Source organism: Cyprinus carpio, chromosome A13 (genome assembly GCF_018340385.1).
Source record: "Cyprinus carpio isolate SPL01 chromosome A13, ASM1834038v1, whole genome shotgun sequence".
Classification (NCBI taxonomy): Eukaryota; Metazoa; Chordata; class Actinopteri; order Cypriniformes; family Cyprinidae; genus Cyprinus; species Cyprinus carpio.
In genome coordinates this window covers 30,088,401-30,111,965 of record NC_056584.1, presented here as the reverse complement: position 1 = coordinate 30,111,965, position 23,565 = coordinate 30,088,401, and the positions used below count along the sequence as shown (strand labels likewise).

The 23,565-nt window shown below is 35.1% G+C and overlaps 1 protein-coding gene across 2 annotated transcripts; it reads left to right on the top strand.

The window, feature by feature from the left end:
• The first annotated feature begins 36 nt into the window (after positions 1-36).
• On the top strand, positions 37-23,294 carry LOC109070611 (golgin subfamily A member 7B-like). Of its 2 annotated transcripts, none has more exons than XM_042769598.1 (5): positions 37-238; positions 11,919-12,044; positions 12,727-12,879; positions 16,847-16,948; positions 22,744-23,294. In XM_042769598.1, exons 1-5 carry the CDS (start codon positions 227-229, stop codon positions 22,825-22,827), a joined length of 477 nt encoding a protein of 158 aa, XP_042625532.1. In that variant the 5' UTR covers positions 37-226; the 3' UTR covers positions 22,828-23,294. The 2 variants fall into 2 exon arrangements, with proteins under 2 accessions (XP_042625532.1, XP_042625531.1); XM_042769597.1 differs by lacking the exon at positions 37-238 and adding an exon at positions 1,590-1,973 and having other exon boundaries at positions 11,919-12,061.
• Positions 23,295-23,565: the final 271 nt, after the last annotated feature.

Below are 23,565 nucleotides of genomic sequence, written 5' to 3'. Positions count from 1 at the left end.
TTTACTCCAGTTTATGTGGTAATATTCTCCTCTGGTGATCCTGCTCTCCCTCTCTCTCAGACATGAAGTGAAGCACAGCTGTACTTTCTGTACCAGTCGCTCCTCCATCAGTGGGACGCTGCTCCACCCTCTCCAGCGCGTTCATCTCTCCGTCCGTTAGTCCCACGAGTGGAGAGGATTTCAGCACCGGGACAGATCCACCACACATTCACCACCGTCAAGCATCATGGCGACAGAGGTAAGTATCATTAACGCATTCATTTGAGCTTCGTGTGAGATGAACAGACAGCGGAGAGCGGGTCCGTTTCATTCGCGTGCTTTGGGTGAAGTTATTTTAACACCTGCTGTGGGGTCGAATCACGATGTTTCCTGTAAACGCTCTAGATGAGACGCGTTCAAAGAAGCCAACTAAGAAATGGAGACGCTGTTTCCTGTAAAGGCTGATTTCGTCGACATGACACGGAGTTTTCCATTGGAATCAGCCAAAAGTGAATATTTTGTGGTCAAAGCAGAGGATCTACCGAAAAAAGTGTGAATGATACAGACAGACTGACGAATTGTTCAGCACCCTGGACAGAGACACAAATACACTGAATAAAAAAACCCAACCGATGCTGAAGTAAAAGTATTTTTACGCGGCTCTCTGGAATACTTGATTCTGATTGGTCAATTGATCGGGGAAACCCATGTCTGCTGTGCTCCTGTCTCTACAAACAAGTAAAAAAAAAAACATAAGTAAAAAATGATTCTAATATACTATTTATTTAGTTATACAATTAAGTAAATATTTGTGTCAATTTATTTATAAAAAATCTGGACAAGCACTGATATGTTGATCAGTTTATTTTGCAGACTATAATGCAAAAAACTATATTATTATAGACTATAATGCAAAACCAGTGCCTTTCCTTCACTATAGTGATTGACTCTAAATTCTGATAGGTTGAGCCACTTTCGCTGTCAAGACACCCAACAAAATCAAATATGTCCCTACTATGTGGAAAAAGAGTAGTATGTTCCAATTCATCAAGTGGTGCTCACTGCAGAGTCATTCATGACTTCCAGTTCCACCTCTCCGGATGTCTAATGGGGAGGAGGGATAGAGTTTTTGTTAGGGTTAGGGTGTGGTTAGATATTCTAAAGCCACTCATTAGGCACAAATTACATTCGCTTCTCCTTGCTGGACATTTAGCGAGGGGAAGCTGGACATAAGCTCCACCCATTTGCTCTGCAGTGAGCAGCCTCACAAAATCATAGTATTTGATCTACTACTTCTGGAAGGATTCTGAAGTTTGATAGACATTTTACAATGCCACGGGATAGGATTTATGAATGGCAGTGAAGCGAAGACACAGACACTGGTAACCAGAACCACATTGAGGATGTAGTACATCTGAATTTTTATTCATACTCCCAAAATTCATACTGTATACAACATACATTTTTAATGGTCACAAAGTAAGTTCAAATTCAAATTTGGTACCTACTCAGACAGTGTGTGATTTCGGAACACAGCGACAATCTAAATTTGAAATGATGTAACGAATATGACAGCATTCATTTTTTTTTTTTTTTTTTTTTTATCTGTACATCTGTTAAAAGTACATTTTTCACAAATTGGGACACATCTAAAGTTAACAATTTTCTTGAATCAGTTTACCAACTGAAGTTCATAACTCAGATGTATAGAATATAATATAATTCCGTATAATATAATTTTTCAAACGTGGTAACAGAGTTTTAATACCTTTACAAAACTGTTAGATTAGACTGACAACATCTGACCAATCAGAACAGATATTCAATTAACCCAACATCACGACTACCATAGATAACATTAAAGTCAAATCAGCTTTCAGAATCACTTCAATGTGTCATCAAGCTTTCCTGTAGACAACAAGGGAAAAGAAACTTTTAGGCAAAATATCCATGAAATCCAAAATTAATGAAGGATCTCCATCTACACCGTGTAGGTGAGTAGATTTAAGTTGCAATGGCTCTTTTGTTGTTGTTGTTGTTGTTGTTTTTAATGGTCATAGTCTTTAGATCATTGGTGTGAAATTAATTTCATTGATATAGCCTAGTGTACTGACATGTGTTGGTGATTGGAGAGATTGTGACAAATCATTATCAATACTATTTGAATCAGTTGTTAGTAAATTAATATAAAATAAATCATACTGCAGTATTTTGTTGGTTTTAATCAATATTTATTTACTAGCCTAAGAAAATCCTTCTCTGACTTCCATTGTTAGTACCCTCAAGGGAATGCCCTGGCAACCATGTGCCATACTCTAGAGTTTTTATAAATTATTTTTTCATCATAGTTGACATTATATGCATCATTCATAATTAAACAGAGATTGCAAGCATGGATGGGCATTTTTAATATGCACAAGCATCCACATCTCTTTTCTCTCATGGCATATCTTCCAAATATAATTTAATTTTCTCTGTTTAAGAATAATTTCTGACTGGCTGCCCTTTATCCTTAATGCATCATCAACTCATATCCAAACAGCATAATAAATGTTTATATTTAAACGTGTATAGATTGCATGCACTTTCTGTTTACTCAGCCATCTTGTTTACAGGTTTATTGAAAAGGTAGGCAAGACAAATTCCTCCAGTGAGAATACACAATGAGATTCCACTGTTTGTAATGTATTCAGGGAAACAATTGTATCCCTCAGCAACCTAGAGTTTACTTTTACTAGGATATTGAAACTGATTTTTGACTCTCACCTAGCCAACATTCGCTGAAAAAAAAAATGTTTTTGCTGTCATAAGAAGTGTTGTCATGCACTTGCTCTTGTGGTCTTGTGGTGATCTTGTGGTCTTGTTGTCCTACATTCAGCTCGTTTTCATTAAAAAATATTGTAATGAGTCATCGGAATGTTCCAGGGATGCTCAGAGTGACTTTCGTTTGCTTCACTGGTCAGTTTAACATTCGGTGCCATAAACTCTGAGACTTCTTTAGACGGCTCTCTAGTTTCTTCTTTGACATGCACCTCAAAGTGAAGTTAATCCTTAAAATAACTACTGCTGGAAATATCAGGTTGTTTTATGTTCTGGGGCTACTGTGACAACTGATGTGTAATGTGTTTCTGTTTTTCTGCAGAGCTGCTGCATTAGACAGTCTTTGGAGTATTGCGTGCTATTTATCTGTCTAGATGAGACTCCAAAGTCAACAGTGTTTTTACCCTTTTGCAGGAGTACATAGCCTGGCTATTAAATACTCCCACATTGATTTGCTGTGTTTTAAGGGCCTGGTAGCTGCTCTCAAACACACACATGTTGAGTTTCCATGTTTTAAGGAGACATTCCATTGGCGTAATGAGTATTATACTGTACAGAATGTATTTTCTATCTCATTACCTTAACTATTGAGTATTATATTCCCCTAAAACAAAACTTACTTCTATTAAAAAAAAAAAAAAAAAAAAACTTAATTCTGTATTATTTATAAGCTGTCTTCCTCATGGGGACCACAAATGTCCACACAATGTCAAAATTTACTATCCTTGTGTAATAAAGAGCATACCAGGCACACACACACACACACAATAAATAAATAGATTTATTTTATTTATTTATTTATTTATTTATTTTTATTTTATCTTTAAAACTAGTTTTTGTCCTTTGTTGTTGTAGTTGATATTATTAGTAGTAGTATTCAATGTAATATTTTGCTTATTTCCTACAGACTAACTCTAACCCTATTCTTTACAAGAAATTTTTTTTGACTTTATATAATTCAGAAAAGTGAAAAAAATACAATCAAAAATATCATTATTAGAATAAAAAAGAAAAATATAATAAAAAACATATAATAATAATAATAATAATAATAATAATAATAATAATAATAATAATAATAATAATAATAATAATAATAATGTGCTTATTTTCCAGACTAACCCTATTCTTTACAAGAAAACTTTTAGCATTTATATAATTAAGAAAAGTGAGACAAAACACTATTGTATTATTATTATTATTATTATTTCATTGGATTTTTAGAATACAATCATTTTTAAATATGTAATTTTGAGTTGTTTTAGTCCAATAGAAGCCATTTAGTAATAGTAATAATAATAGTAGTAGTAGTAGTAGTAGTAGTAGTAGTAGTAGTAGTAGTAATAATATTTAATAACATTAATAGATTTGCTAAATGTGCATAATTGTTAGAATAACCCTATTCTTTACTTTATAAGCATTATTTACATTTATATAATTCACACACACACACACACACACACACACACACACACACACACACACACTTAAAATGTTTTAATTATTGTTATTATTATTTAAGAATGGTAAAAGGATGTTTTTTTTTTTTTTTTTTTTTTTTTTTTTTTAAATAGGGGGTCCTATTATGCTCTTTTACAAGGTCTTGATTTTGTTTTGGGGGTGTACTAGAATAGGCTCTCATACCAGGTTGTTCGAAAAACATATATTGTTCACGTATTTTACATTATTACAACACCTCTCTCCCCAGTCTGGCATGAATGTCTCAAATAGTTCCTGCATCAAATGAAAGCCCGCCTTCTGAAATACGAAATACACTGTGATTGGTTAGCTGTGCTAGTCTGTGTTGTGATTGGTTAGCTGGGCCAGTGTGTGTTGTGATTGACAGCACTCGGCGCCTGGTCGGGAAATGTCATGCCCCTTATCATAGCCACCTCCTGCGAGCTTCAGTGTAAATAATGCGTCAAAATCAAATCAATTTGAGCACGATTTAAACCCGGATGATTGTAACCACTCTAAGCTTGTCTGTCTTGGGAACACTAGCGTGTCTCCGATAGCACTCGTTGCCTTCTCTAGTGCAGCTCAACCAGGTCTCGTCCCATTTGTCGATCTTTGTGATATCACAAATCCCGGAAAATATGCATTGTAGCCCAAACGAGTCATTCGTTTTTGAAAAGTGATTTCTGTTAAATAAAATATCTCCTTTTGAATTGGACTTTGAGCTTTGTAACTTTGCAGATCTTTTTATGCTAAAACAGCAACATTACAGACTAACTAAAGTTGAAAAAGTGAAAAAGCATAATAGCACCCCTTTAAGATTTAGCAAATGCCCTGGGACTGTTTTATCCCCTGAGTATAGCAAGTAGTTAAATCCAACACAGCTGTCTCCACATACTTGCACCCTGTGCCAAATCTAATTAATTATATACAACACAATGAACAGTTCTTGATTTGTGTTATTTGTTAACTATAATTTGCAGAATTTCTTAAATTCATTAGAAGTGAATAGAAAAAAAACAAAGCAAGATTGTAAAACAACATTTCCATAATGCATTCATATTGCTCATATTGAACTGAACTGACCTAACCAGAAAATGTATGCTGATCTGAAATATGTTTACAGTTATAAGACCGTCTCAATGTTTAATGAAAATATATTTGCATCTAGAAAGAATGGAGTGGGAAATGGTGGACAAGAGAAGCAATGAACTAGCAAGACAGAAAGGAGTTCTACCCTCTTAAAGTGTCACAGCTAAAGCAACCTGTAATTTGTTTCATGTGACCCTCAGGCCATGTGCACTCAGCATCTCTGCTAGCGGTTAGAGAATGGCACGCTGCCCTTTCAAGAGCTACTTCATTTTCTAAAGGCATGGCATCCATGCACTATTTACACTCAATGAATCTTACATATCTCCTGAATCGTTCTGAAGTTCTCCTTCTGTTCAATCTCTAATAGGTGGCAGATGTTTTGCACATGTGACAATCTGAATGTAACCTGCACAATGATAGCTTTTCAATGCTTGCTTGTTCATAATGGTGCGTAGAATCACTAATACTTGACACAAATTTAATCTGTTCCAGATTATAGAAGTTTGAGTCCGAAAACTTAATTTTGAACAGTGTATCTATAGTTTTATCATTTAAAAAAAAGGATTTATGAAAGGTTTTGCTTGTGTACTCGTGCTGTCTTTCTTTAAAAGTTTATGCCACTTGGTTTGGTATTTTGCTATTTAATGCAATTAGATTGAGAGGTTTTTAAATGTGGTTAATCGTCCAAATACTTTTGTGTACTTTATGCTTGATATAAATTCAAAGCAATTCCTGTGAGTCCTGTTCTATTATTATTATTTGCATTATGATTTTTTTCGCATTGGTGTTTTTGCGTGATGGAAAGGCCTGATGCCATGCATAAAAAAAAAGATTTTATTTATACAGATACAGAATATAAATATTTTGGATGTTAAAATATGTCCTTGGAGCTGTTTACTGTTTGTTTATGGGCAGGGTATGCAGGCAGTCACAGCATATTTCAGCTATGAGTGAAATGCAGGCCGGCAGTCTAAAGTTAGCAGTTCTCCACCAAACACGATTCCAGCTCGGGCACGAGAACCAGCACTGTCACTGTGGAAAAAGGATAACAGGGACTGGCCGATTACATGTGTATTACTTCTAAATGTTTCATTTTTCATTTTAATGTTTGTTAAATGACAAAGATGTATTAAAAACTATATTTAATTCAATTCAAGTTTATTTGTGTAGCGCTTTTTGCGATACAAATCATTGCGAAGCAACTTTACAGAAAATTAAGTTTCTGCAATATTTAGTAGTAGCTTATCAGTGATGACTGTCAGTTTATGTGCATACGGCAGAAATGTTCAGAAAAATCAATAAAAGATGTAAACATGCTATAAAAATATGCTATACTGTAAATATGTTATCATGCAAACCAGTGGTTGTGTGGAATATTTTACAAATGTTTAGAGGATTTAAGTTCATCTGTAAACATTAATTAATGTATGAAGTAAAAAAGAAAACAAAACATAAAAAAAAACGATAGTAAAAATGGATTAACCCATTAGCTCGGTTAAATAAACAGCTAAATTTGCTGGGTAAAATTAACCCAACATCGAGAAGCCAGCTGCTCAATGTCTCTGAACTCATCACAAATACAGTAGCTACTGTAAAACTGTATAGAGCTTTTTAGGTTCATTATCTAGACTCACATACACAAGACACCTGTCAAAATAAAAACTGGGTTATTTTTAATCCAGTGTTTTTTAGAGGGTGTTTATTTTTGTTTCATGTATATTTTGACAGGTGTCTTGTGTATGTGAGTCTAGATAATGAACCTAAAAAGCTCTATACAGTTTTACAGTATCTATTTGTGATGAGTTCAGAGACATTGGGCAGCTGGCCTGTGTATCAGTGAGTACTAACATGATTGATATACATTTCATTTGAATGGTTTTAGTGTATTTTATGTGTTGCTTAAAATTGAGTCCATAAGCTGGCTGACTTGTGTATTCTCTGTGTAATGAGTCCAAAATGTTTTGCTCTCTCAGTCAATTGGACTTCTTCACTTATAACATGTGGGTCTATAAACCATCATTACACTGAAGAAGTCTATATTTTCCTTTTTCTACAGTGTCTCTCAAGGGTTTGAGAGCACATCAGCATTTCTGTAAATGTTCTGCCTCTGTCACATCTGTTTAAAATCATCTTCCCCATTCACAAGGGAAGGAAGAGGAAATGCCCGAGAGCCTGTACAGTTTTGAAGGTACACATCTGTCTTCCTGATATGCATCTGCAGATCTGCTCAGCTACTTATGAAATACTGGCAGCATTTAGAATCAACCTCTGACCCCTTAGATGTTCCTGCTGGACAGACTGTTTCATTAAAATTCATAACCTTTTCCTCAACTGATGAATATTAATTGCCCGTGACCATCTCACTGCTGAGAGTTGTGATGGCCAATGATGCTAATGGTCTCACTTTAGGAATGTCACTGTACCCTCATTCACCTTTCAGACTTATTCGCCAATTCGACAGCTCAGGACTTACAGAAATCTGATGGTTACTCTTTTTATAGTCATAACCTAAGCCCACTAACCACCTACAGTCAGTTTACTGACTGTCTGATGCAAATTGGACACAGAAATGGCAAGAGCTGGCAAAAATTGCCTCTTCCAATCTGACTATCTGTTAAAAATGTATTGTTGTACGCTGAAAAAAAAGATATATAGAAACAGTTTTTACTCAGAAATTGCTAGTAACTTTTACAATTAGTTACAAATACACAAAAGAAACAGTAACACATTTAATTAATCATGAAATTTTGAATGACTGTCTGTTAAAACTTTATTGTTGTACACTGAAAAAAATTATGTAGAAACAGTTTGAGCAAAATAAGCTTCAAACTGTACAATACTTTGTTGACAGTCTAAAGTCTGACTGTGAGACTTTTCTTCTTGTAACAGTTTAGATGACCTCCCAAGTGTGAATAATTTATCATATCTGGGAGAAATTCAGCTGTGGATAGTCATGTGGCCAGATAAGCCACTTGCTTGTGGATATGTTAACAGCTGCTGTGGGATTTGAGACAGCAGAACAGCTATTATGAGCGTCCTCAACCTGAGTTGGAGTTTCTCTGAGCGATGCCTCGGTGGAGGAGTGCAGGGATAATTAGGCTCGTCTCATTTGGTGTGAACTAAAAGGCTTTGTGTGTCATGGCAACAGTGAAGACTAATTATCATTCATGTCCATCCTTTGGTTGCTAATTCTGACTTACTTTGTATTTGTTCCAAAGTCATAATGACAACATGTAGCTGAATTTATTGCTACCCTGTAAATGAAATCTTGCTCAGGTGTGGCTCCTTTAATTGTGCCTCATTTAATTATCAACTTTTGTCTCATACGTTTCTCCTAAAACCAAGTAGCGCCTTACTTTTGATTGTAAACTCTTGCAAAAATTTGAGCACAGATATCTGGTTCTCAGACTTTTTAACTCTAATCCCTCAGGGTTGTTATAGTTAATTAAAGCTAAATCCATGAAGAAGAAAAAAACTAAATAAACTAAAAAAATAATAAGATTTATTATTATTATTATTATTATTATTATTATTATTATTATTATTATTATTATTTACTACACCTAGCTGCCAAGGCAACATTTATTATTTTCATTCAGTTTGACTTGATATACTAAAATAACTATACTATAACTAATAATAATGAAAAACATTATAGACATTTAAAAAAGGACAAAATTAATAAAACTTTTTTTAAAAATTAAAATGCATAATATTAAAATTTTCAAAATAACTCAAAATATTAATTAAAACTATAATAGTTTGACACTGATACTCTGTTATACTAAAACATAATTCCAGAACTGAATGTTCTTTGTTTCACACTCTTAAAGGTGCCATGTGTAAAAATTGAGGTAAAAATATCCAAAAAATGACCTACACGCATCAAAAGAATGAGAAGAAATAAGGGCGATGATGTCATTAAAAAAATGTCAAGTTATAGTGCTGCAGAGATATCAACCTTAATTAGCATTAGCATTACTAGCCACGGCCCGACAGGTGTCGTAATACCAGTTTCGGCCATGGGAGGCGGTATGCGGGCAACATAACCACCAGCCAACCCTGCAATACACGAATAACTCGCACGGCTTGTGGGCGTACTTGAAGCTGATGTCAAGCAACCGCGCTCGGAATCACAAATCAAATCCGATAAGAAAAGGAGCCGAAACAGAGTAAACATCGGCACTGCTTTCCATCGCTGGAGACAACTGATGGACTTGAAAGAAATGAGCTTCGACTCCGAACTTGCACCATTTCTTTGGATTGGTAAGTAAGATGCTGTTAGTATTTCGCTAGAAGTTTGTTTTATATATTTTTTGCGTATTTTTTTTCGGGAAGTTATAACATAGAAATGTATCGAAGGCTGCTCGATAAACGTGCTAATGTTAGCGATGGCTAACCGTAGCTGCGTTTGATAGTAAGCTAGCTATAACTTTACCCACAGATCCGATCCGGTTTTCACCTGTTATCTACCAAGCCCGTCTCTACCAAGCTGATGCTAAAATGTAACATTACCTAAGAAGCTTGAAATGTCTTCGATGATAATGAACCCGAGAGAGAGAGAGAGAGAGAGAGAGAGAGAGAGAGAGAGAGCGCGCCCCGGCCGCGCGCGCACTCACTCACTATATTCAGAGCGGTCAAAGTTTTTGAAAGCGTGTGAAAAGAGTCAATTGCGTGTGTCTCACGGTGAATGCTTGAGAGTTGGCAGCTCTGGTTACGTTGGTTGGCGCTAGCTTGGTCAACATCAGCTGTCTGATGTTGACCAATGATGTTGACAGAATGCTGTCTGTCAAATTAATTTAATTCAAATAATGTGTATATACAATTCAAAATGTAATATGAACAAAACGAATATGAACATATCACTGGTAAAGGTGAAGGGGAGTAGCTTGAAGATGTCATGTTTCAAAATCACTTGACATCACCCAACGTTCCTCTGGAGGCACAAAACGTCCTTTAGGCTTCGGCTATGGCTCTAGGGTTGTTGTAAAGGTAGGGGCGGAGCATAGAGACTATGCCGTTTCTCGTTTGTTACTCTAGAGTAGACCAATTCACTTTATTGAGGCATACTGCCCCCATCTGGTATGGAATGTGGAGTATGACTTGATTTTTTTGCCAGACATTACACATGGCTCCTTTAATGACCAATTAACATTACTTTTCCAGTCATTAGTGATTATGGGATAAGGTTTTTAAAATGGATTTTTAACTCATAAATAGCAATTTCTACATGATAAAATATTTTTTTTTGAAGTGGTTTTTTAATTGTTAGATAGTCGGACTCCCAATCGAAGGGTTGTGAGTTCGAGTCTCGGGCCGGCAGGAATTGTGGGTGGGGGGAGTGCATGTACAGTTCTCTCTCCACCTTCAATACCATGACTTAGGTGCCCTTGAGCAAGGCATCGAACCCCCAACTGCTCCCCGGGCGCCGCAGCATAAAATGGCTGCCCACTGCTCTGGGTGTGTGTTCACAGTGTGTGTGTGTGTTCACTGCTCTGTGTGTGTGCACTTCGGATGGGTTAAATGCAGAGCACGAATTCTGAGTATGGGTCACCATACTTGGCTGAATGTCACGTCACTTTCACTTTTTTTTTGAGATTGACTTTGGCATCAAAGCTTTCAGCAATTACAGTAATGAGACTGCAACTGTGAGGCCAATTAATTTTTGCTGAAAATAAAGCTGTGAGCCTTGTCTTATTTTTTTATCTGTTAAAATATGGCTTTGTTTACAAGAGAGAAACAAGGTCTTGAAAGAAGGAAACCGATGCATTGCTAACAGTGTGTTAGGTGATATACACAGACAGAAAGCTGCATTCTGTTCTTAATTCATGTAGTTATTATTATTATTTGAAAATGAAATTCAGGAAACACATTTTTGCCAGCAGCCACTGTAGACAGACTGAGTACTGGAATATGTCTGTCTGACTGTATTGTCAATTGGAGAATCAGGAGAAATGGGACACAGCAAATGGTCATTAGAGCTGGATTTGCATCTTGGATCTATCAGGTTTCATTCTCTCTCTCTTGGCTCTCTAAAACTATTTCATGATGTTTCCAGAGCTGGTGAAGATGGGTTTTACACATTAAGTCCTAAAACAACTCATTGAGTGTTTCTTTTCCTTCTTTTGATTGATGCTCGGTCTTTTTTTCTGGCCTGGATTTTATAAACATGCATACATTATTCCTTCATATTTTAAAATATTATTTATTCAGAAGCCCATGTCCATTTTTCATTTTGATAGACTCTTGATGTAGGACCAGTCTCTATCATTAGGTTTTCTGTGTGTATTGGAAGAGATAGAAACGTAAATCATTAAATAAATTGAAACAATGTCATACTGTCAGGACCCTCTCAATTTTAAGTGTCAAATCACAAATTCTCATCCACATGTACAATGATTTAACTGTGCAAGTAATGATTTACATGAAAAATGTTTAAAATTATGTACATACAAGGCACTAGTCATATCAATGGCCAAGTGATTGTGCCATTTGTCATTTTAAGTTCCAGAAAGGTGCTCATGAGCGCCCCCTTTTGAGACATTCCTGATGTATTTTGTGTCTATTTGTAGTTTCACAACCTTCAGGAGCTGCGTCACAGTGCATCTCTGGCCACCAAAGTCTTCATTCAGAGAGACTACAGAGACAGCACCATCTGCAAATTCCAGACCAAGTTCCCCGCAGAGCTGGACAGCAGGGTGAGATTCAAATGAAGGTTCGGGGACACATCTGATGTATTACTGCCATTTATGTGGTCGCACAGTCATCCCATGTGGCATTGCTTTAATCTTAAGACTTTTGATTGCCTCAGTCTTAAAGGAATAGTTTAAATGAAAGGAAAAAAAAAATTGCTAAAAATGAACTTACCCTCAGCCCTTCCAAGATGTAGATAAGTTTGTTTCTTCTTTGGAACAGATTTGAAGAAATTTAGCATTACAGTACATCACTTGTTCACAAAGAGAGCTTTTCTTGTGAATGGGTGCCATCAGAATGCGAGTTCAAACATCTGATAAAAACATCACAATAATCCACAAGTAATCCACAACACTCCAGTCAATCAGTTAACATCTTTTGTTGTCACAATGTGTTTGTAAGAAACAAATTTCTCCTGTTTCAGGCCAGACGTCTTTTTCATTGTAGAAAGCAGTATTATGGATCGAGGAGTCAAATTTTAGCACAAAGCAATGGTTTGAAGTTTTAACATCTTAATGATGGATCGCAATGTTTGTAGCTTTTTGCTTCACAAGACGTTAATTGATGGACTAGAGTCGTGTGAGTGATTTGTGGATTACTCTGATGTTTTCTCTCATTCTGATGGCACCCATTCTGCAGTGGATCCACTGGCAAGCTTGCTGAGTTTAAACTGACTGCTCTGCGCAGATCGAGAGGAGCCTGTTTGAAGAAACATTGAAGACGCTCAACTGCTATTATGCAGAGGCTGAAAAGATTGGTGGTCAGTCCTACCTGGAAGGCTGCCTGGCTTGTGCTACAGCCTACATCATCTTCCTGTGCATGGAGACACGCTATGAAAAGGTATCAAGATAAAGTCTTCTCCTGTTTCATTTACAATACACTTAACATTCATGAAGAAGCCAGTCCTGAGATGTAAGATTGAGAACAGCTCCAAACCATGAGTGCCTTTGAAGATCAAAGACAAGCATTCAGGCCTGGTCACCCAAGGATTCACACAGAACCAAAACATTAGAAAGTTTGAAGATTTTGATCTGCCAACCCATTTGAATCTGACCATACATGTTTGCAGTGGCAGATGTTAATCACTCTCTTTGAATAGCATGCAAACAAAATTGAGATGAGGTTTGATATGCGTAGATACACCCTACTTAGACAGTAGTTCCCTTGGGTTGAGCACCTGTCCACCAGTGGGCATATCTGACCAAATCATAACATGGATTTTAGTGCTGCGATATACTTCCAAAGGCCAGCAGATTACTCCACACAGGTGTGCTTCACCTGCACTGAGACTGAGATAGAGTGGACATAAAGTTGAAAGTCTCTCTTGTACTAAATTTGTCTTCATGCTTTAACATCTTTGAAAAGTGACATTGTTCATGCATTGTGAAAATCCGAGGTCACATCAGGCCTTTTCAGATCGTTTTTTGTAAACTCCAGACAGGAAAAATGCCCACTTTAATGGAGAACTCTGATAAACTGCTCCCACCCATGATGAACACTTTTGTTTGCCACTCCAGCTGAAAGAAGGCCACACATGAGTGGACACGGATGAGTTCTCTCATGCTCTAGGCTAGCATGATAAGCATCTTCCTCATCAAAGACGAGTGATTGCACACACGTCAGGGCAGTGGAGACAAAGATTTAGAGCATGCTGCACTGTCACATGTCAAGCCTCAAGACCGTAAATCACAAAATGACCTTTCGTTCTTTCTAGCAGCACTGTGTGTTACACACATTGGAAATCCGCATTTCCATTGCAAAATCTAAATGAATCAATAAAAACATCTCAGATTTACATACACACACACACAGATATACTGTTGCCTCCCCATATTATTAGTCATGGAATCCCTGAAATCGAAATAGCAGTGATTGATAACTCAAGTGATAACCATAGCAATGGACAGGACAAAAATAAGATGTGAGATGTGATTGTGATTGTGATTGTGATTTCTCATTTTAATTCACAAAGATAACATGGAACATGTACCATGCTTTAGTGGACGATTTCTGCCTTCAGGTGGAAAACAAACACCTTTAAAATTAAAATGACATCAAATTACCACTATAACCAGTAGATGGCAACAGAGAGCAGAACACACATGCAAAATTATCACATGCAAAATTATCACATGCAAGCTACTACAGTAAATGTATTCATTGCACAGACCAATTTTTTCGTACCACGTGCACGCAGCATGTATGTCACGCTATATATAAGTGTATATATATATACAATGTGCAATAAATATATTTCATTCCATATATTCTGACTTTCATTCCATATATTCAGTTTCATTCTTTCATTCCAAATCAGAATTTCATTCCATATGTTCAAGTTCCATTCCTCATTATGTAACAGCATGCTGTTCAGGAAATAATTATATTTATATATTAGATATATTTACTATAGATATATTTATAATATTATATTATAGATATATTTACTGTTATTGTTATTATTATAAAAAGTGAGCAGTCATTATTTCAAAAATATGTGCAAAAATGGCAAGCCAATTTTTAAGTTGCCTTGCTTCCAGTGATATATTTGGCATTCATTTTCCAAAAATTCTAAAGTCATATTGACTTTATGCCATCTGCAGTGCTTTATGGGAATAGAGAGTTACTATTGTGCTGGTTTGGATTCATAAATCATTGCTTAACATCTTCAGAGCTCATTGTACCTCATTATATAAAGGTTATCACAAAAAAATAAATTTCTCAGTGGAGAAAATGAGGGGAGATTATTACTTTTCTGGAATCTGACTGTTGCACTTTGTTGCCTATTTAAAAGACATTGAAAATAAAACACTGTAAGACCCAGAATAACAGCTAGTATCAGCTCAGGTCCAAAAATCTAAGAGTGTACTGCAAATCAGGAATTCATAATCTAATTTAAATCTTTAAATAAAGGAAGTTATAGGATTTAAATTTTCTTTATTTTTTTTTTTTAAGTTATGAAGTTATAGCAACACCAATGTCATGTCATGGGTTTAAATCACAGCAAATGCATACATCAATACAGTGTATGCAATGTAAGCTGCTTTGCCTAAAATAGTCTGCTAAATGAATCAATGTAAATGAACCTTTATGCAGCTTAAGTGCTGCTGTGAGTAAAGCTCAAGGTCAACATACCAAACAGTAAGATATTCATGTTAATTTTTCAATTCAACTTTCCACTCAATACTTTATTATGATGTTTTATTTGTTGTGATGAAGAATTTATTTTGTTTGTTTTTGTTATTTTTTTGGTCACTGCATATTTACATGGAATTTTTTTCATGATAAATTAATGTAAGTTTTTGGATAAAAGTGTACTTGTACACTTTGCTCTGGAAAAACATATTTCACTTTGGGTTGTGCCAAGTAGCATATTAGCAGCATGTGTTGGATTTACTTCTGTGAGTCATTGCTCATCCTGAAGTTTGTTCATGGCAACTGAACTCAGAACAGATTCATTTTCTCCCTTATTACAAACATCTTGTCCCTTTTCATGGCCGGTTTTGTAGAGTGGAAGTCAAAGCGTAGCAAAGTGATGCACAGTTTCACCCCACTGGGGTAGAGAAACACAGACAGCCTTTGCAATGCTCACTTGAGAAGTCAAACAAATAAACTTGAGTAATCTAAATAAACTACTGTTATACAGCTTTGATGTTTTCACAACTGGCTCTGACAGTATACAATATAATAATGAGCATTTATTTAGCTTTACAATGCTATAGACTTGTTTTTCTATTGTTTTTATATAATCTATTTGTAATTATCTTTAAAAATACTTAATTTTAATTGTATAAACATTTAAATGTATTTTTAAATAAACTGTAAAAACTTAACCTAATTTTAACGTTAAAAGACTAAAAATGTTATGATAAAAACTGGTTAATAGTAAGTTCCATTACGGTTAAAAACTGTAGTAAAAATTTATATAAATAAAAAAGTAATTTGCTATATTAATATTATTTTGTTAATGAAATACAGTTAATTTTTAGTACAATTATGCAGTACAGTTAGTACAGTACAATTACAAAAGTACTTTATTTTTTAACATTTAACCTTTCTTTAAATAATATTCAATAAGAAAATAAATGTAAGGACAAACATAATTTTATCCATTGTAATTGATTAAATTGAGAAAATTGGGTGTTAAAGGTGCTGTATGTAAGATTTTGACTCTGCTAAAACATAAAAATACCATAATATGTTTTTTGATGTTTTTTAAGAATGATGATATTTTAATATTTTTTTATCTGAAAAACAATGTTACGGTCAAGTATTCTCCTTTGAAAATGTGTGTTCCGGCCGGAATGTCTTGTTTTGGTTTGTGAAACCCGCCCACTGCCAGTTTATCCCCAATTGTGTTTCGGCATCCCGGGTTGCCAGTTGGCAAGAAAACACAGAGTATTTAATTTCATTCATTGTCAAGTGCACTCGTTCCTGTTTGGGTCGCCAATCTGTCAACCTGCGTCTGAGTAGGAGGGGCCGGGTGAAAATAACCCTCTCCAATATTTTGAATTTGGACTGCAATACCTAGTTCAACCACTCGGTATTAATCCTACATACAGCACCTTTAAGTACCAGAATGGAGGCAGGTGATTGAAGGGGAGCAGTGGAAAAATAATGAGGGATTAATGTCAGCTAGCAAAGAAAGTTAATTTATGCACAGTAAGACCTAAAAAAAAAAAGTGTATTAATAAAGCAAATGGAGTCTGTGTTTATTTTAAGCTAACTTTAAAGGACCACTATAGAGTAATTACAATAACTTTTTTCTTCCTTCTCACTGCAGTGTCTCTTCTCTGACACCCCACAGATACTGAAAAAGATCAGCATGTATATTCAGGAGCAGAATGAGAAGATCTATGCACCCAGAGGTTTGCTCCTCACAGATCCCATCGAGAGAGGCATGAGAGTGGTATCCTTTGCAAACAGTCTGGATGTTTTTTTGAAGTGTTGGCACAACCTTGAAAGAGCAAAGCATGATCTGTGGACTGATGACTTATCCTATTTGCTTGCTGAAAAGACATTGCTCTTTTAGCTTTAGTTTCTTTAGACTTTTTAGTTTCCTTTCACTTCTGATATTCCACAAAAAAAAAAAAAAAAAAAAAATGAGACCAGTCAACACAATTGTGGTTGTGTGTCTTCTGTTCTTTCCAAAATGGGAAGCATCATTTTCAAAAGAGTCACATACTGTACAAAGAATATCATGGCATCTTTAGCAGTTCAGCCGAGGTGAAACTTTGATATGTTGATAAAAAGCAGAAAGGAAAATTAGCATTTTTTTTGTAGGCGTTTCTTTCCATTTTCCAGCACTGTGGTTGTAGCTAGGAAACTGTGAGACCAAAAAGTGTCTAAGGCCAGAACTGATTGGAAACACAATATCTTAAAAAAAAAGAAACATTTGTCAGGACAAACTTAAAGTAAACTTAAACTTAAAGCAGATTAAAGACACTTAAACTGTTTGACAGCTGGAGTTTGAAGCCATTAATATTCAAAGCCAGACTGAATATCCTTCAGTGGGATTTAATATAGAAGAAAATCAGCTGGCCAAGAAAATAAAATATCAAAAAGGGAACAATCTAGTTTTGTCACATCACATTACACTGCTTGCTTCCAGTGCACATTTAACCCAAACTGTGTCATTAATGAAAGTTATCCTGTTTAAACATTATTTAAAATTCCAAGATTGTAACCATAATTCCTACAAATTACAACCAAATTACAGTTAATTTGCTTCTGTCAGATCAGTGTGTAAAGCCTGTATTTGTTGAAGCAGTTTGAAAATGTTTCTCACATTAAAAATTCAACAGGCAAAGAAGGTTTGAAATGTTGCCATTTGTTGGGTCAAAGTGAACTAGACTAATTGTTTCTAAGCACCTCACCATATGAGATGGTGCTGCATTGTTCCTGTCAAATCTATTGATGCCTGGATGAATGCATGTCACTTTGCAGAGATCAGGCTCATGCACTGCATGTACCCCAATGGTCTATTAGTTGCCTTAGCAACCCATTTCCTTTTTGATTATTCTTTTGGCTCCCCTTTTTCCTGATATATATTAAATTGGCATGCATAATGAAATTGAAGTATCTTTTAAAGAACTAGTGTGTGTCCCCTTTCTCTCATTGTCTATTATATATCCGCAGTCTTCAGGTATGACAGTATGCACTTCCAAAAGTTCCTTCAGGAACATATTATTCTTTGGATCCCATAATTTTGGGTGATTCCTTTTGGGAAAGCTATCCAGTGAACCATCAAGCTAGCTTGGCAATACCGTTCCTCCCTCTTCCCGCTGACTGCAGGCCCGGCTGGCTTTGGCAGCCCATCATCAGCTCACAGTCCTGCACAATCCAACCATCTGTCACCTTAGGAGCAATGGGCAAACAATAGCTGCCATTCAGTTCCTACCACACTGACCACCAGTAACTCATCACAGAGCTTTGGTTTAGCTCATAGGAAATACATTTTCAACTTAAATTAAATGAATCAGTTGATGGTTTAAATTCCATTATTGCTATGCTACCACATTTGCAAAATATTGCATACTCTCAACATCTGATTAGGTCTAAGTTTCTTATTAGGAGGGAATGCCTTTAACATCTGTCCAACTCTCATCTTTAACTTTTTTAAGGTCCAAATTTGGGTTATGTGGCTTTAAGGGCATGTCTATCAACCTTAAGGCCATCTAAATGTTACGTGTACTTTACAAAACAAACATTTATTGTAATTACACCACCGTTAAAAAGTTTGGTGTCAGTAAGATTTTTTAATGTCTTTGAAAGAAGTTTCTTGTGCTCACCAAAGCTGCATTTATTTGTACAGTAAAAACTGTAATATTAATACAATTTAGAATAGCTGTTTTTTATTTGAATATGTTTTTAAATGTAATTTATTCCTGTGATGGCAAAGCTGAATTTTGAGCAAAATTACTCCAATTTTCAGGCTCACAATATTCTTCAGAAATTATTCTATTCTGATTTGGTGTTCAACAAAAATGTATTATTATTATTATCATCATCATCATCATCATCATCATAATCAATGTTGAAAGCAGTTTGTGCTGTGCTGGTTAATATTTTTGTGGAAACGGTTAATTTTAAATTTTTTATTTATTTATTTATTTTTATAGATAGGTCAAAAGAACAGCATTTAAAGGGATACTCCATCCCAAAATGAAAATTTTGTCATTAACCCTTAGGGGTCGACAAACTCAGATATGCGTTTTGTGGCATAATCTCCTGATAAAGCCGAAAATAACTTAAATTATACTTTTAGTTTTGATCGTACAGATAAGAGCAATACATTTATCAAATCTGTAAAGGGTCTACTTTTATTTGTATACACACATAATAACAACAAAACTTTGTGCATTTATAAAATAAAGAAAACAAACAGGTTGCGCTGTCTGCAGCCTTGGTCTGCGTTGATCTTCATTTAGAAACACGTAATTAAAATGAACTGTAACTCAGCAAATACTCAACAAAGAGACATGAGAGAGATATCTATAGAAAGCTTGGCATGTCTACTTTTAAACTAAGCAAGTGCTACCAAAAACAAATATTCTGTGATAAAGTAATCTATATGAAACCAACGCAATGTCCAGTCTTTCACGTCTCTCTTCATTATATCTAATGCGACCACGACTACGCGCCAAGCGCGCTATTGATATTATAATGGTCCACGTGAAGCGTGTGGGGTGTAAACGCCCCTATAACAGCAAACAAAGCAGCAAGTTTTTTACATTTTACTTTTCGCTTTGTGCTGAGAGGAATAAGACTGAATTCACCGCAGAAAAGACTCGCTGTGACAAATAAGAAAGAATTCACCTCAAGAAGCTTTAGATTATTGATGCAGCGACTTCATAAAGCAGAGATCCTAAATAAGAGTAAGTCTTTTTTTTATTATCCTACTTGTATTAGTTTTCACATAACTTGTACACATTTTACTAGTTAGACTTTTTTCAAACTTTGATTCCTGACTAAATGTATAATCAAGTGAAACATTATAAAGTTTCATTCACATCATCTAAATGTCTCACCATGCCAGGATGTTTTTTTTTTTATGTTCTATAACATAAACAGCAATATGATATCTATATATATATATATATATATATATATATATATATATATATATATATATATATATATATATATATATATATATATATATAATGTTACTAGCCTAATGTCAGTAAGAATGGTTAGACAAAACTTTACTGTGATAGGTTATTCTCTTTTCAGGAATATAGCCATATATGTTTATATATATTGTATAGGCCTACATACAAAGCATGCTTGTGTTTATGAATGTAACTAAGCTTCTGTTCATAAATATCTACTCTGGTGTAAATATTTTGAATGTGTTCCTGTGGCTCAGTTGTAGTGCAAAAGGTTGTGGGTTCGATTCCCAGGGAACACATGTTATGTAAAAAATGTTAGCCTGAATGCACTGTAAGACGCTTTGGATATAAGAATCTTCTATGTTAATTGATTAAATGGAAATGGAATGTGTTATACCCGGGATCCTCTGAGGTGTAAATGTATTAAGTAATCTGTAAATATCACTGATAATATGTGTGCTATGTGGCAACTGTGTTCTTTTTTTTCTGTAAATTAGTATTATTATCAGTGGCCATCACAATAATGTTAATACTGTAGTTTATTTGTGTAAATAGCATGCTTACTTTTTTATTTCAGATGTGAGGAAGGATAACAGTGCAAAAGAACCCGTTGCAAAGCGAGCCAATGCAAATAATCAGCCCACTCAGGAACCTGGAACACAGCTAAGACCAAGTGAGGGCCACACTCCCATGAGTCTCTTCAAAATGTAAAATAAACAAAAAAAAAGATTTTTAATGTTTTTGTAAAGAATTCTCTTCTGCTCAGCAAGCCTGCATTTGTTTGATCCAAAATACATACATTTGCATTTGCTGAAGCAGGAATATTGTGAAATATTTTTACTATTTAAAATAACTGCTTTCTATTTGAATATATTTAAAATTTTAATTTATTCCTGTGATCAAATCTACATTTTCAGCATCATTACTCCAGTTTTACTCACAGTGTAACAATATTCACTATACCATTTACAAGCTTGGAGTCAGTATATATAGAAAATAAAACTTTTATTTAGCACACAAGTGATGAAAAAGACATTTATCATATTAAAAACAATGCTGTTCTTCTGAACTTTCTATTCATCAAAAAAACCTGAAAAAATCTCCTCCGATCTTTTTTAACATAATAATAATAATAATAATAATAATAATAATAATAATAATAATAATTTTTGAGCAGCAAATCAGAATATTTGAATGATTTCTGAAGGATCAGGTGACTGGAGTAGTGATGCTTAAAAGTCAACTTTGATTGTTCCTAATAGACCGTTTAACTGCACTCCCAAGTCAATCTCAAGTTATTTTGTGTGATAGCTAAATATATTCTAAGTAAAAACTAATATATATATATATATATATATATATATATATATATATATATATATTATATATATATATATATACAAAATGCATTTTGTCCTCAGATTCTTTCTTGTAACTCTTCCCTCTCAGTCACATACCTGGCTGAAAGGCTCATTATGCAGGTGTGAATCACAGCATTATGCATGATAGTTGACGCCTTCTCGCATATACCTTTCCTACACAAAAAGTGTCTTAAAAAATGTAAATTAATATATTGTTTTCTGTGAGCGAGTAATCAAGATGATTTTCACATCATTTTGAAGCAAAAACTCTAGGGTTCAAAATCTGTTCTCAAAATTCTTGTGAGCAAATGTTCTCTAGGTGTTTTATTGCCTTATTTCAGTGACTTCAAAATTTTAGTTTTTCACTAACCATGTATAAACGTTGCTTTTTCAAAAACACAATCATGTACATACATGCTGCTCACATATTATTATAGCCCAGTTTGTGCTGATTACAGTGTTATTAGACTTTAGCCATTTATATGTTTATAAGCAACTGAAAAAAACACAAATATTAGGGCATGTAAAAACTTCTCTAGGCCCCCAAAACACCCTGGGGCCCCAGAGGGTTAATCACTTACCTCCGTGTCGTTCCAAATCTGTAAAAGCTTCGTTCGTTTTTGGAACACAATTCAAGATATTTTGGATGAAAACCAGGAGGCTTGTCACCGTCCCATAGACTGCCAAGTAAGATACACTGTCAAGGTCCAGAAAAGTATGAAAGACATTGTCAGAACAGTTCATCTGCCATCAGTGGTTCCGTAATGTTATGAAGTGACGAGAATACTTTTTGTAAGCGAGGGAAACAAAAATAACGACTTTATAATATAAAGTGATATAATATTTCTAAATTATATATGAACAATTTTGATTAATACAAGTTAAATAAAATATAATTAAGATTTCATGAAGCAAACAGAAACTTAAAATTAGGAACACTAATTTATTGGTTCGATTGCATGAAATGTGTAACTTGAATGTAATGTAAATCACTTTAGATTAACGCGTCTTCCAAATGCATAAATGTAAAATGACGCCACCTCAAATTGGCTGATGAACCCATTGATATATTTGCCCAAATGTCCTAATTAAAAAGGAAATACAACATTACAAGAAAGAATACCCATTAAACAATTGAAATGGGTCTTTAATACAGTATTTACATTTTTCATACTAGCACTGTTATATTTCAACATCGCAGCATTTAACCCTTGACTGTGGCTGTCCAGATCGAAATCTCCATCTTTGAAGACAGTGGCTCCACCAGCTCCAGCTCCAGTGGAAGTTCTCCATCCAGTAGCACAGCTCAATGACTGGAGGAGCAGCACCAGGGGTACGGGTACAGGGGGGCCAGTACGCTCCCCAAAATCAGAATGTTGAAACATGAGAGCACCAGATTTTAAAGGAAGAGAGAGAGAGAGAGGAAGTACAGGTACTGCTCACTCGCTCACTTCTTCAAAACAACAAGCGCAAAGCCAGGAGCTTTAACCCACAAACATACCTCACCTTCCCCACCTCATTTAAATCAGCCTCCTCTGCATTTCCATTAGTGACAGACACATGTTGATCAGCCCTCAATAGTGAAATAAAGAGGGCTAGCAGACGGGTACAATGGTTGGATTGCTTCCTACAGATTTTTCACTGTGTGATAGCTCTGTTAAATGGTTTTAAGCTGGTTTTGAAACATGATAGCTTGTTTCTAGCTAGCCTAAGTCAATTCCAGTGTTATACTAGTATCATTGAGATAATATTATAGTTTTTGTTAAAGGTGGTGTATTTTATATTATTAGATGGTAAGTGATTTGTATTGATTTTAATTTATTTGTTGGTGGTTGTTTCTCCCGCCCCTCCTCCTCAGACTATGCTCACGACGGTTGGCAGATTGAGGACACACAACACAAATGAGTGCAATCGGCAACAAAAGGTGATGAGCCTTACACTTTCAATATATCTCTGATCATAGAGCTTAGATTGATTTTTAGATGGATGCCGATACTCTTTAGGTCAAGTAGAATCTGCGATCTCTGACCCAGATCGTTTGCAATATGCTA

What these genes read in the sequence shown, in the direction of transcription:
- LOC109070611 (XM_042769597.1), top strand. Translation starts at nt 1,946, where the DNA reads ATGAAGGATCTCCATCTACACCGTGTAG. An exon ending in TGGAGACACGCTATGAAAAG is followed by an intron (nt 12,880 to 16,846) that starts GTATCAAGATAA and finishes GACACCCCACAG; the next exon opens with ATACTGAAAAAGATCAGCAT. An exon ending in TCGAGAGAGGCATGAGAGTG is followed by an intron (nt 16,949 to 22,743) that starts GTATCCTTTGCA and finishes GTGGCTGTCCAG; the next exon opens with ATCGAAATCTCCATCTTTGA.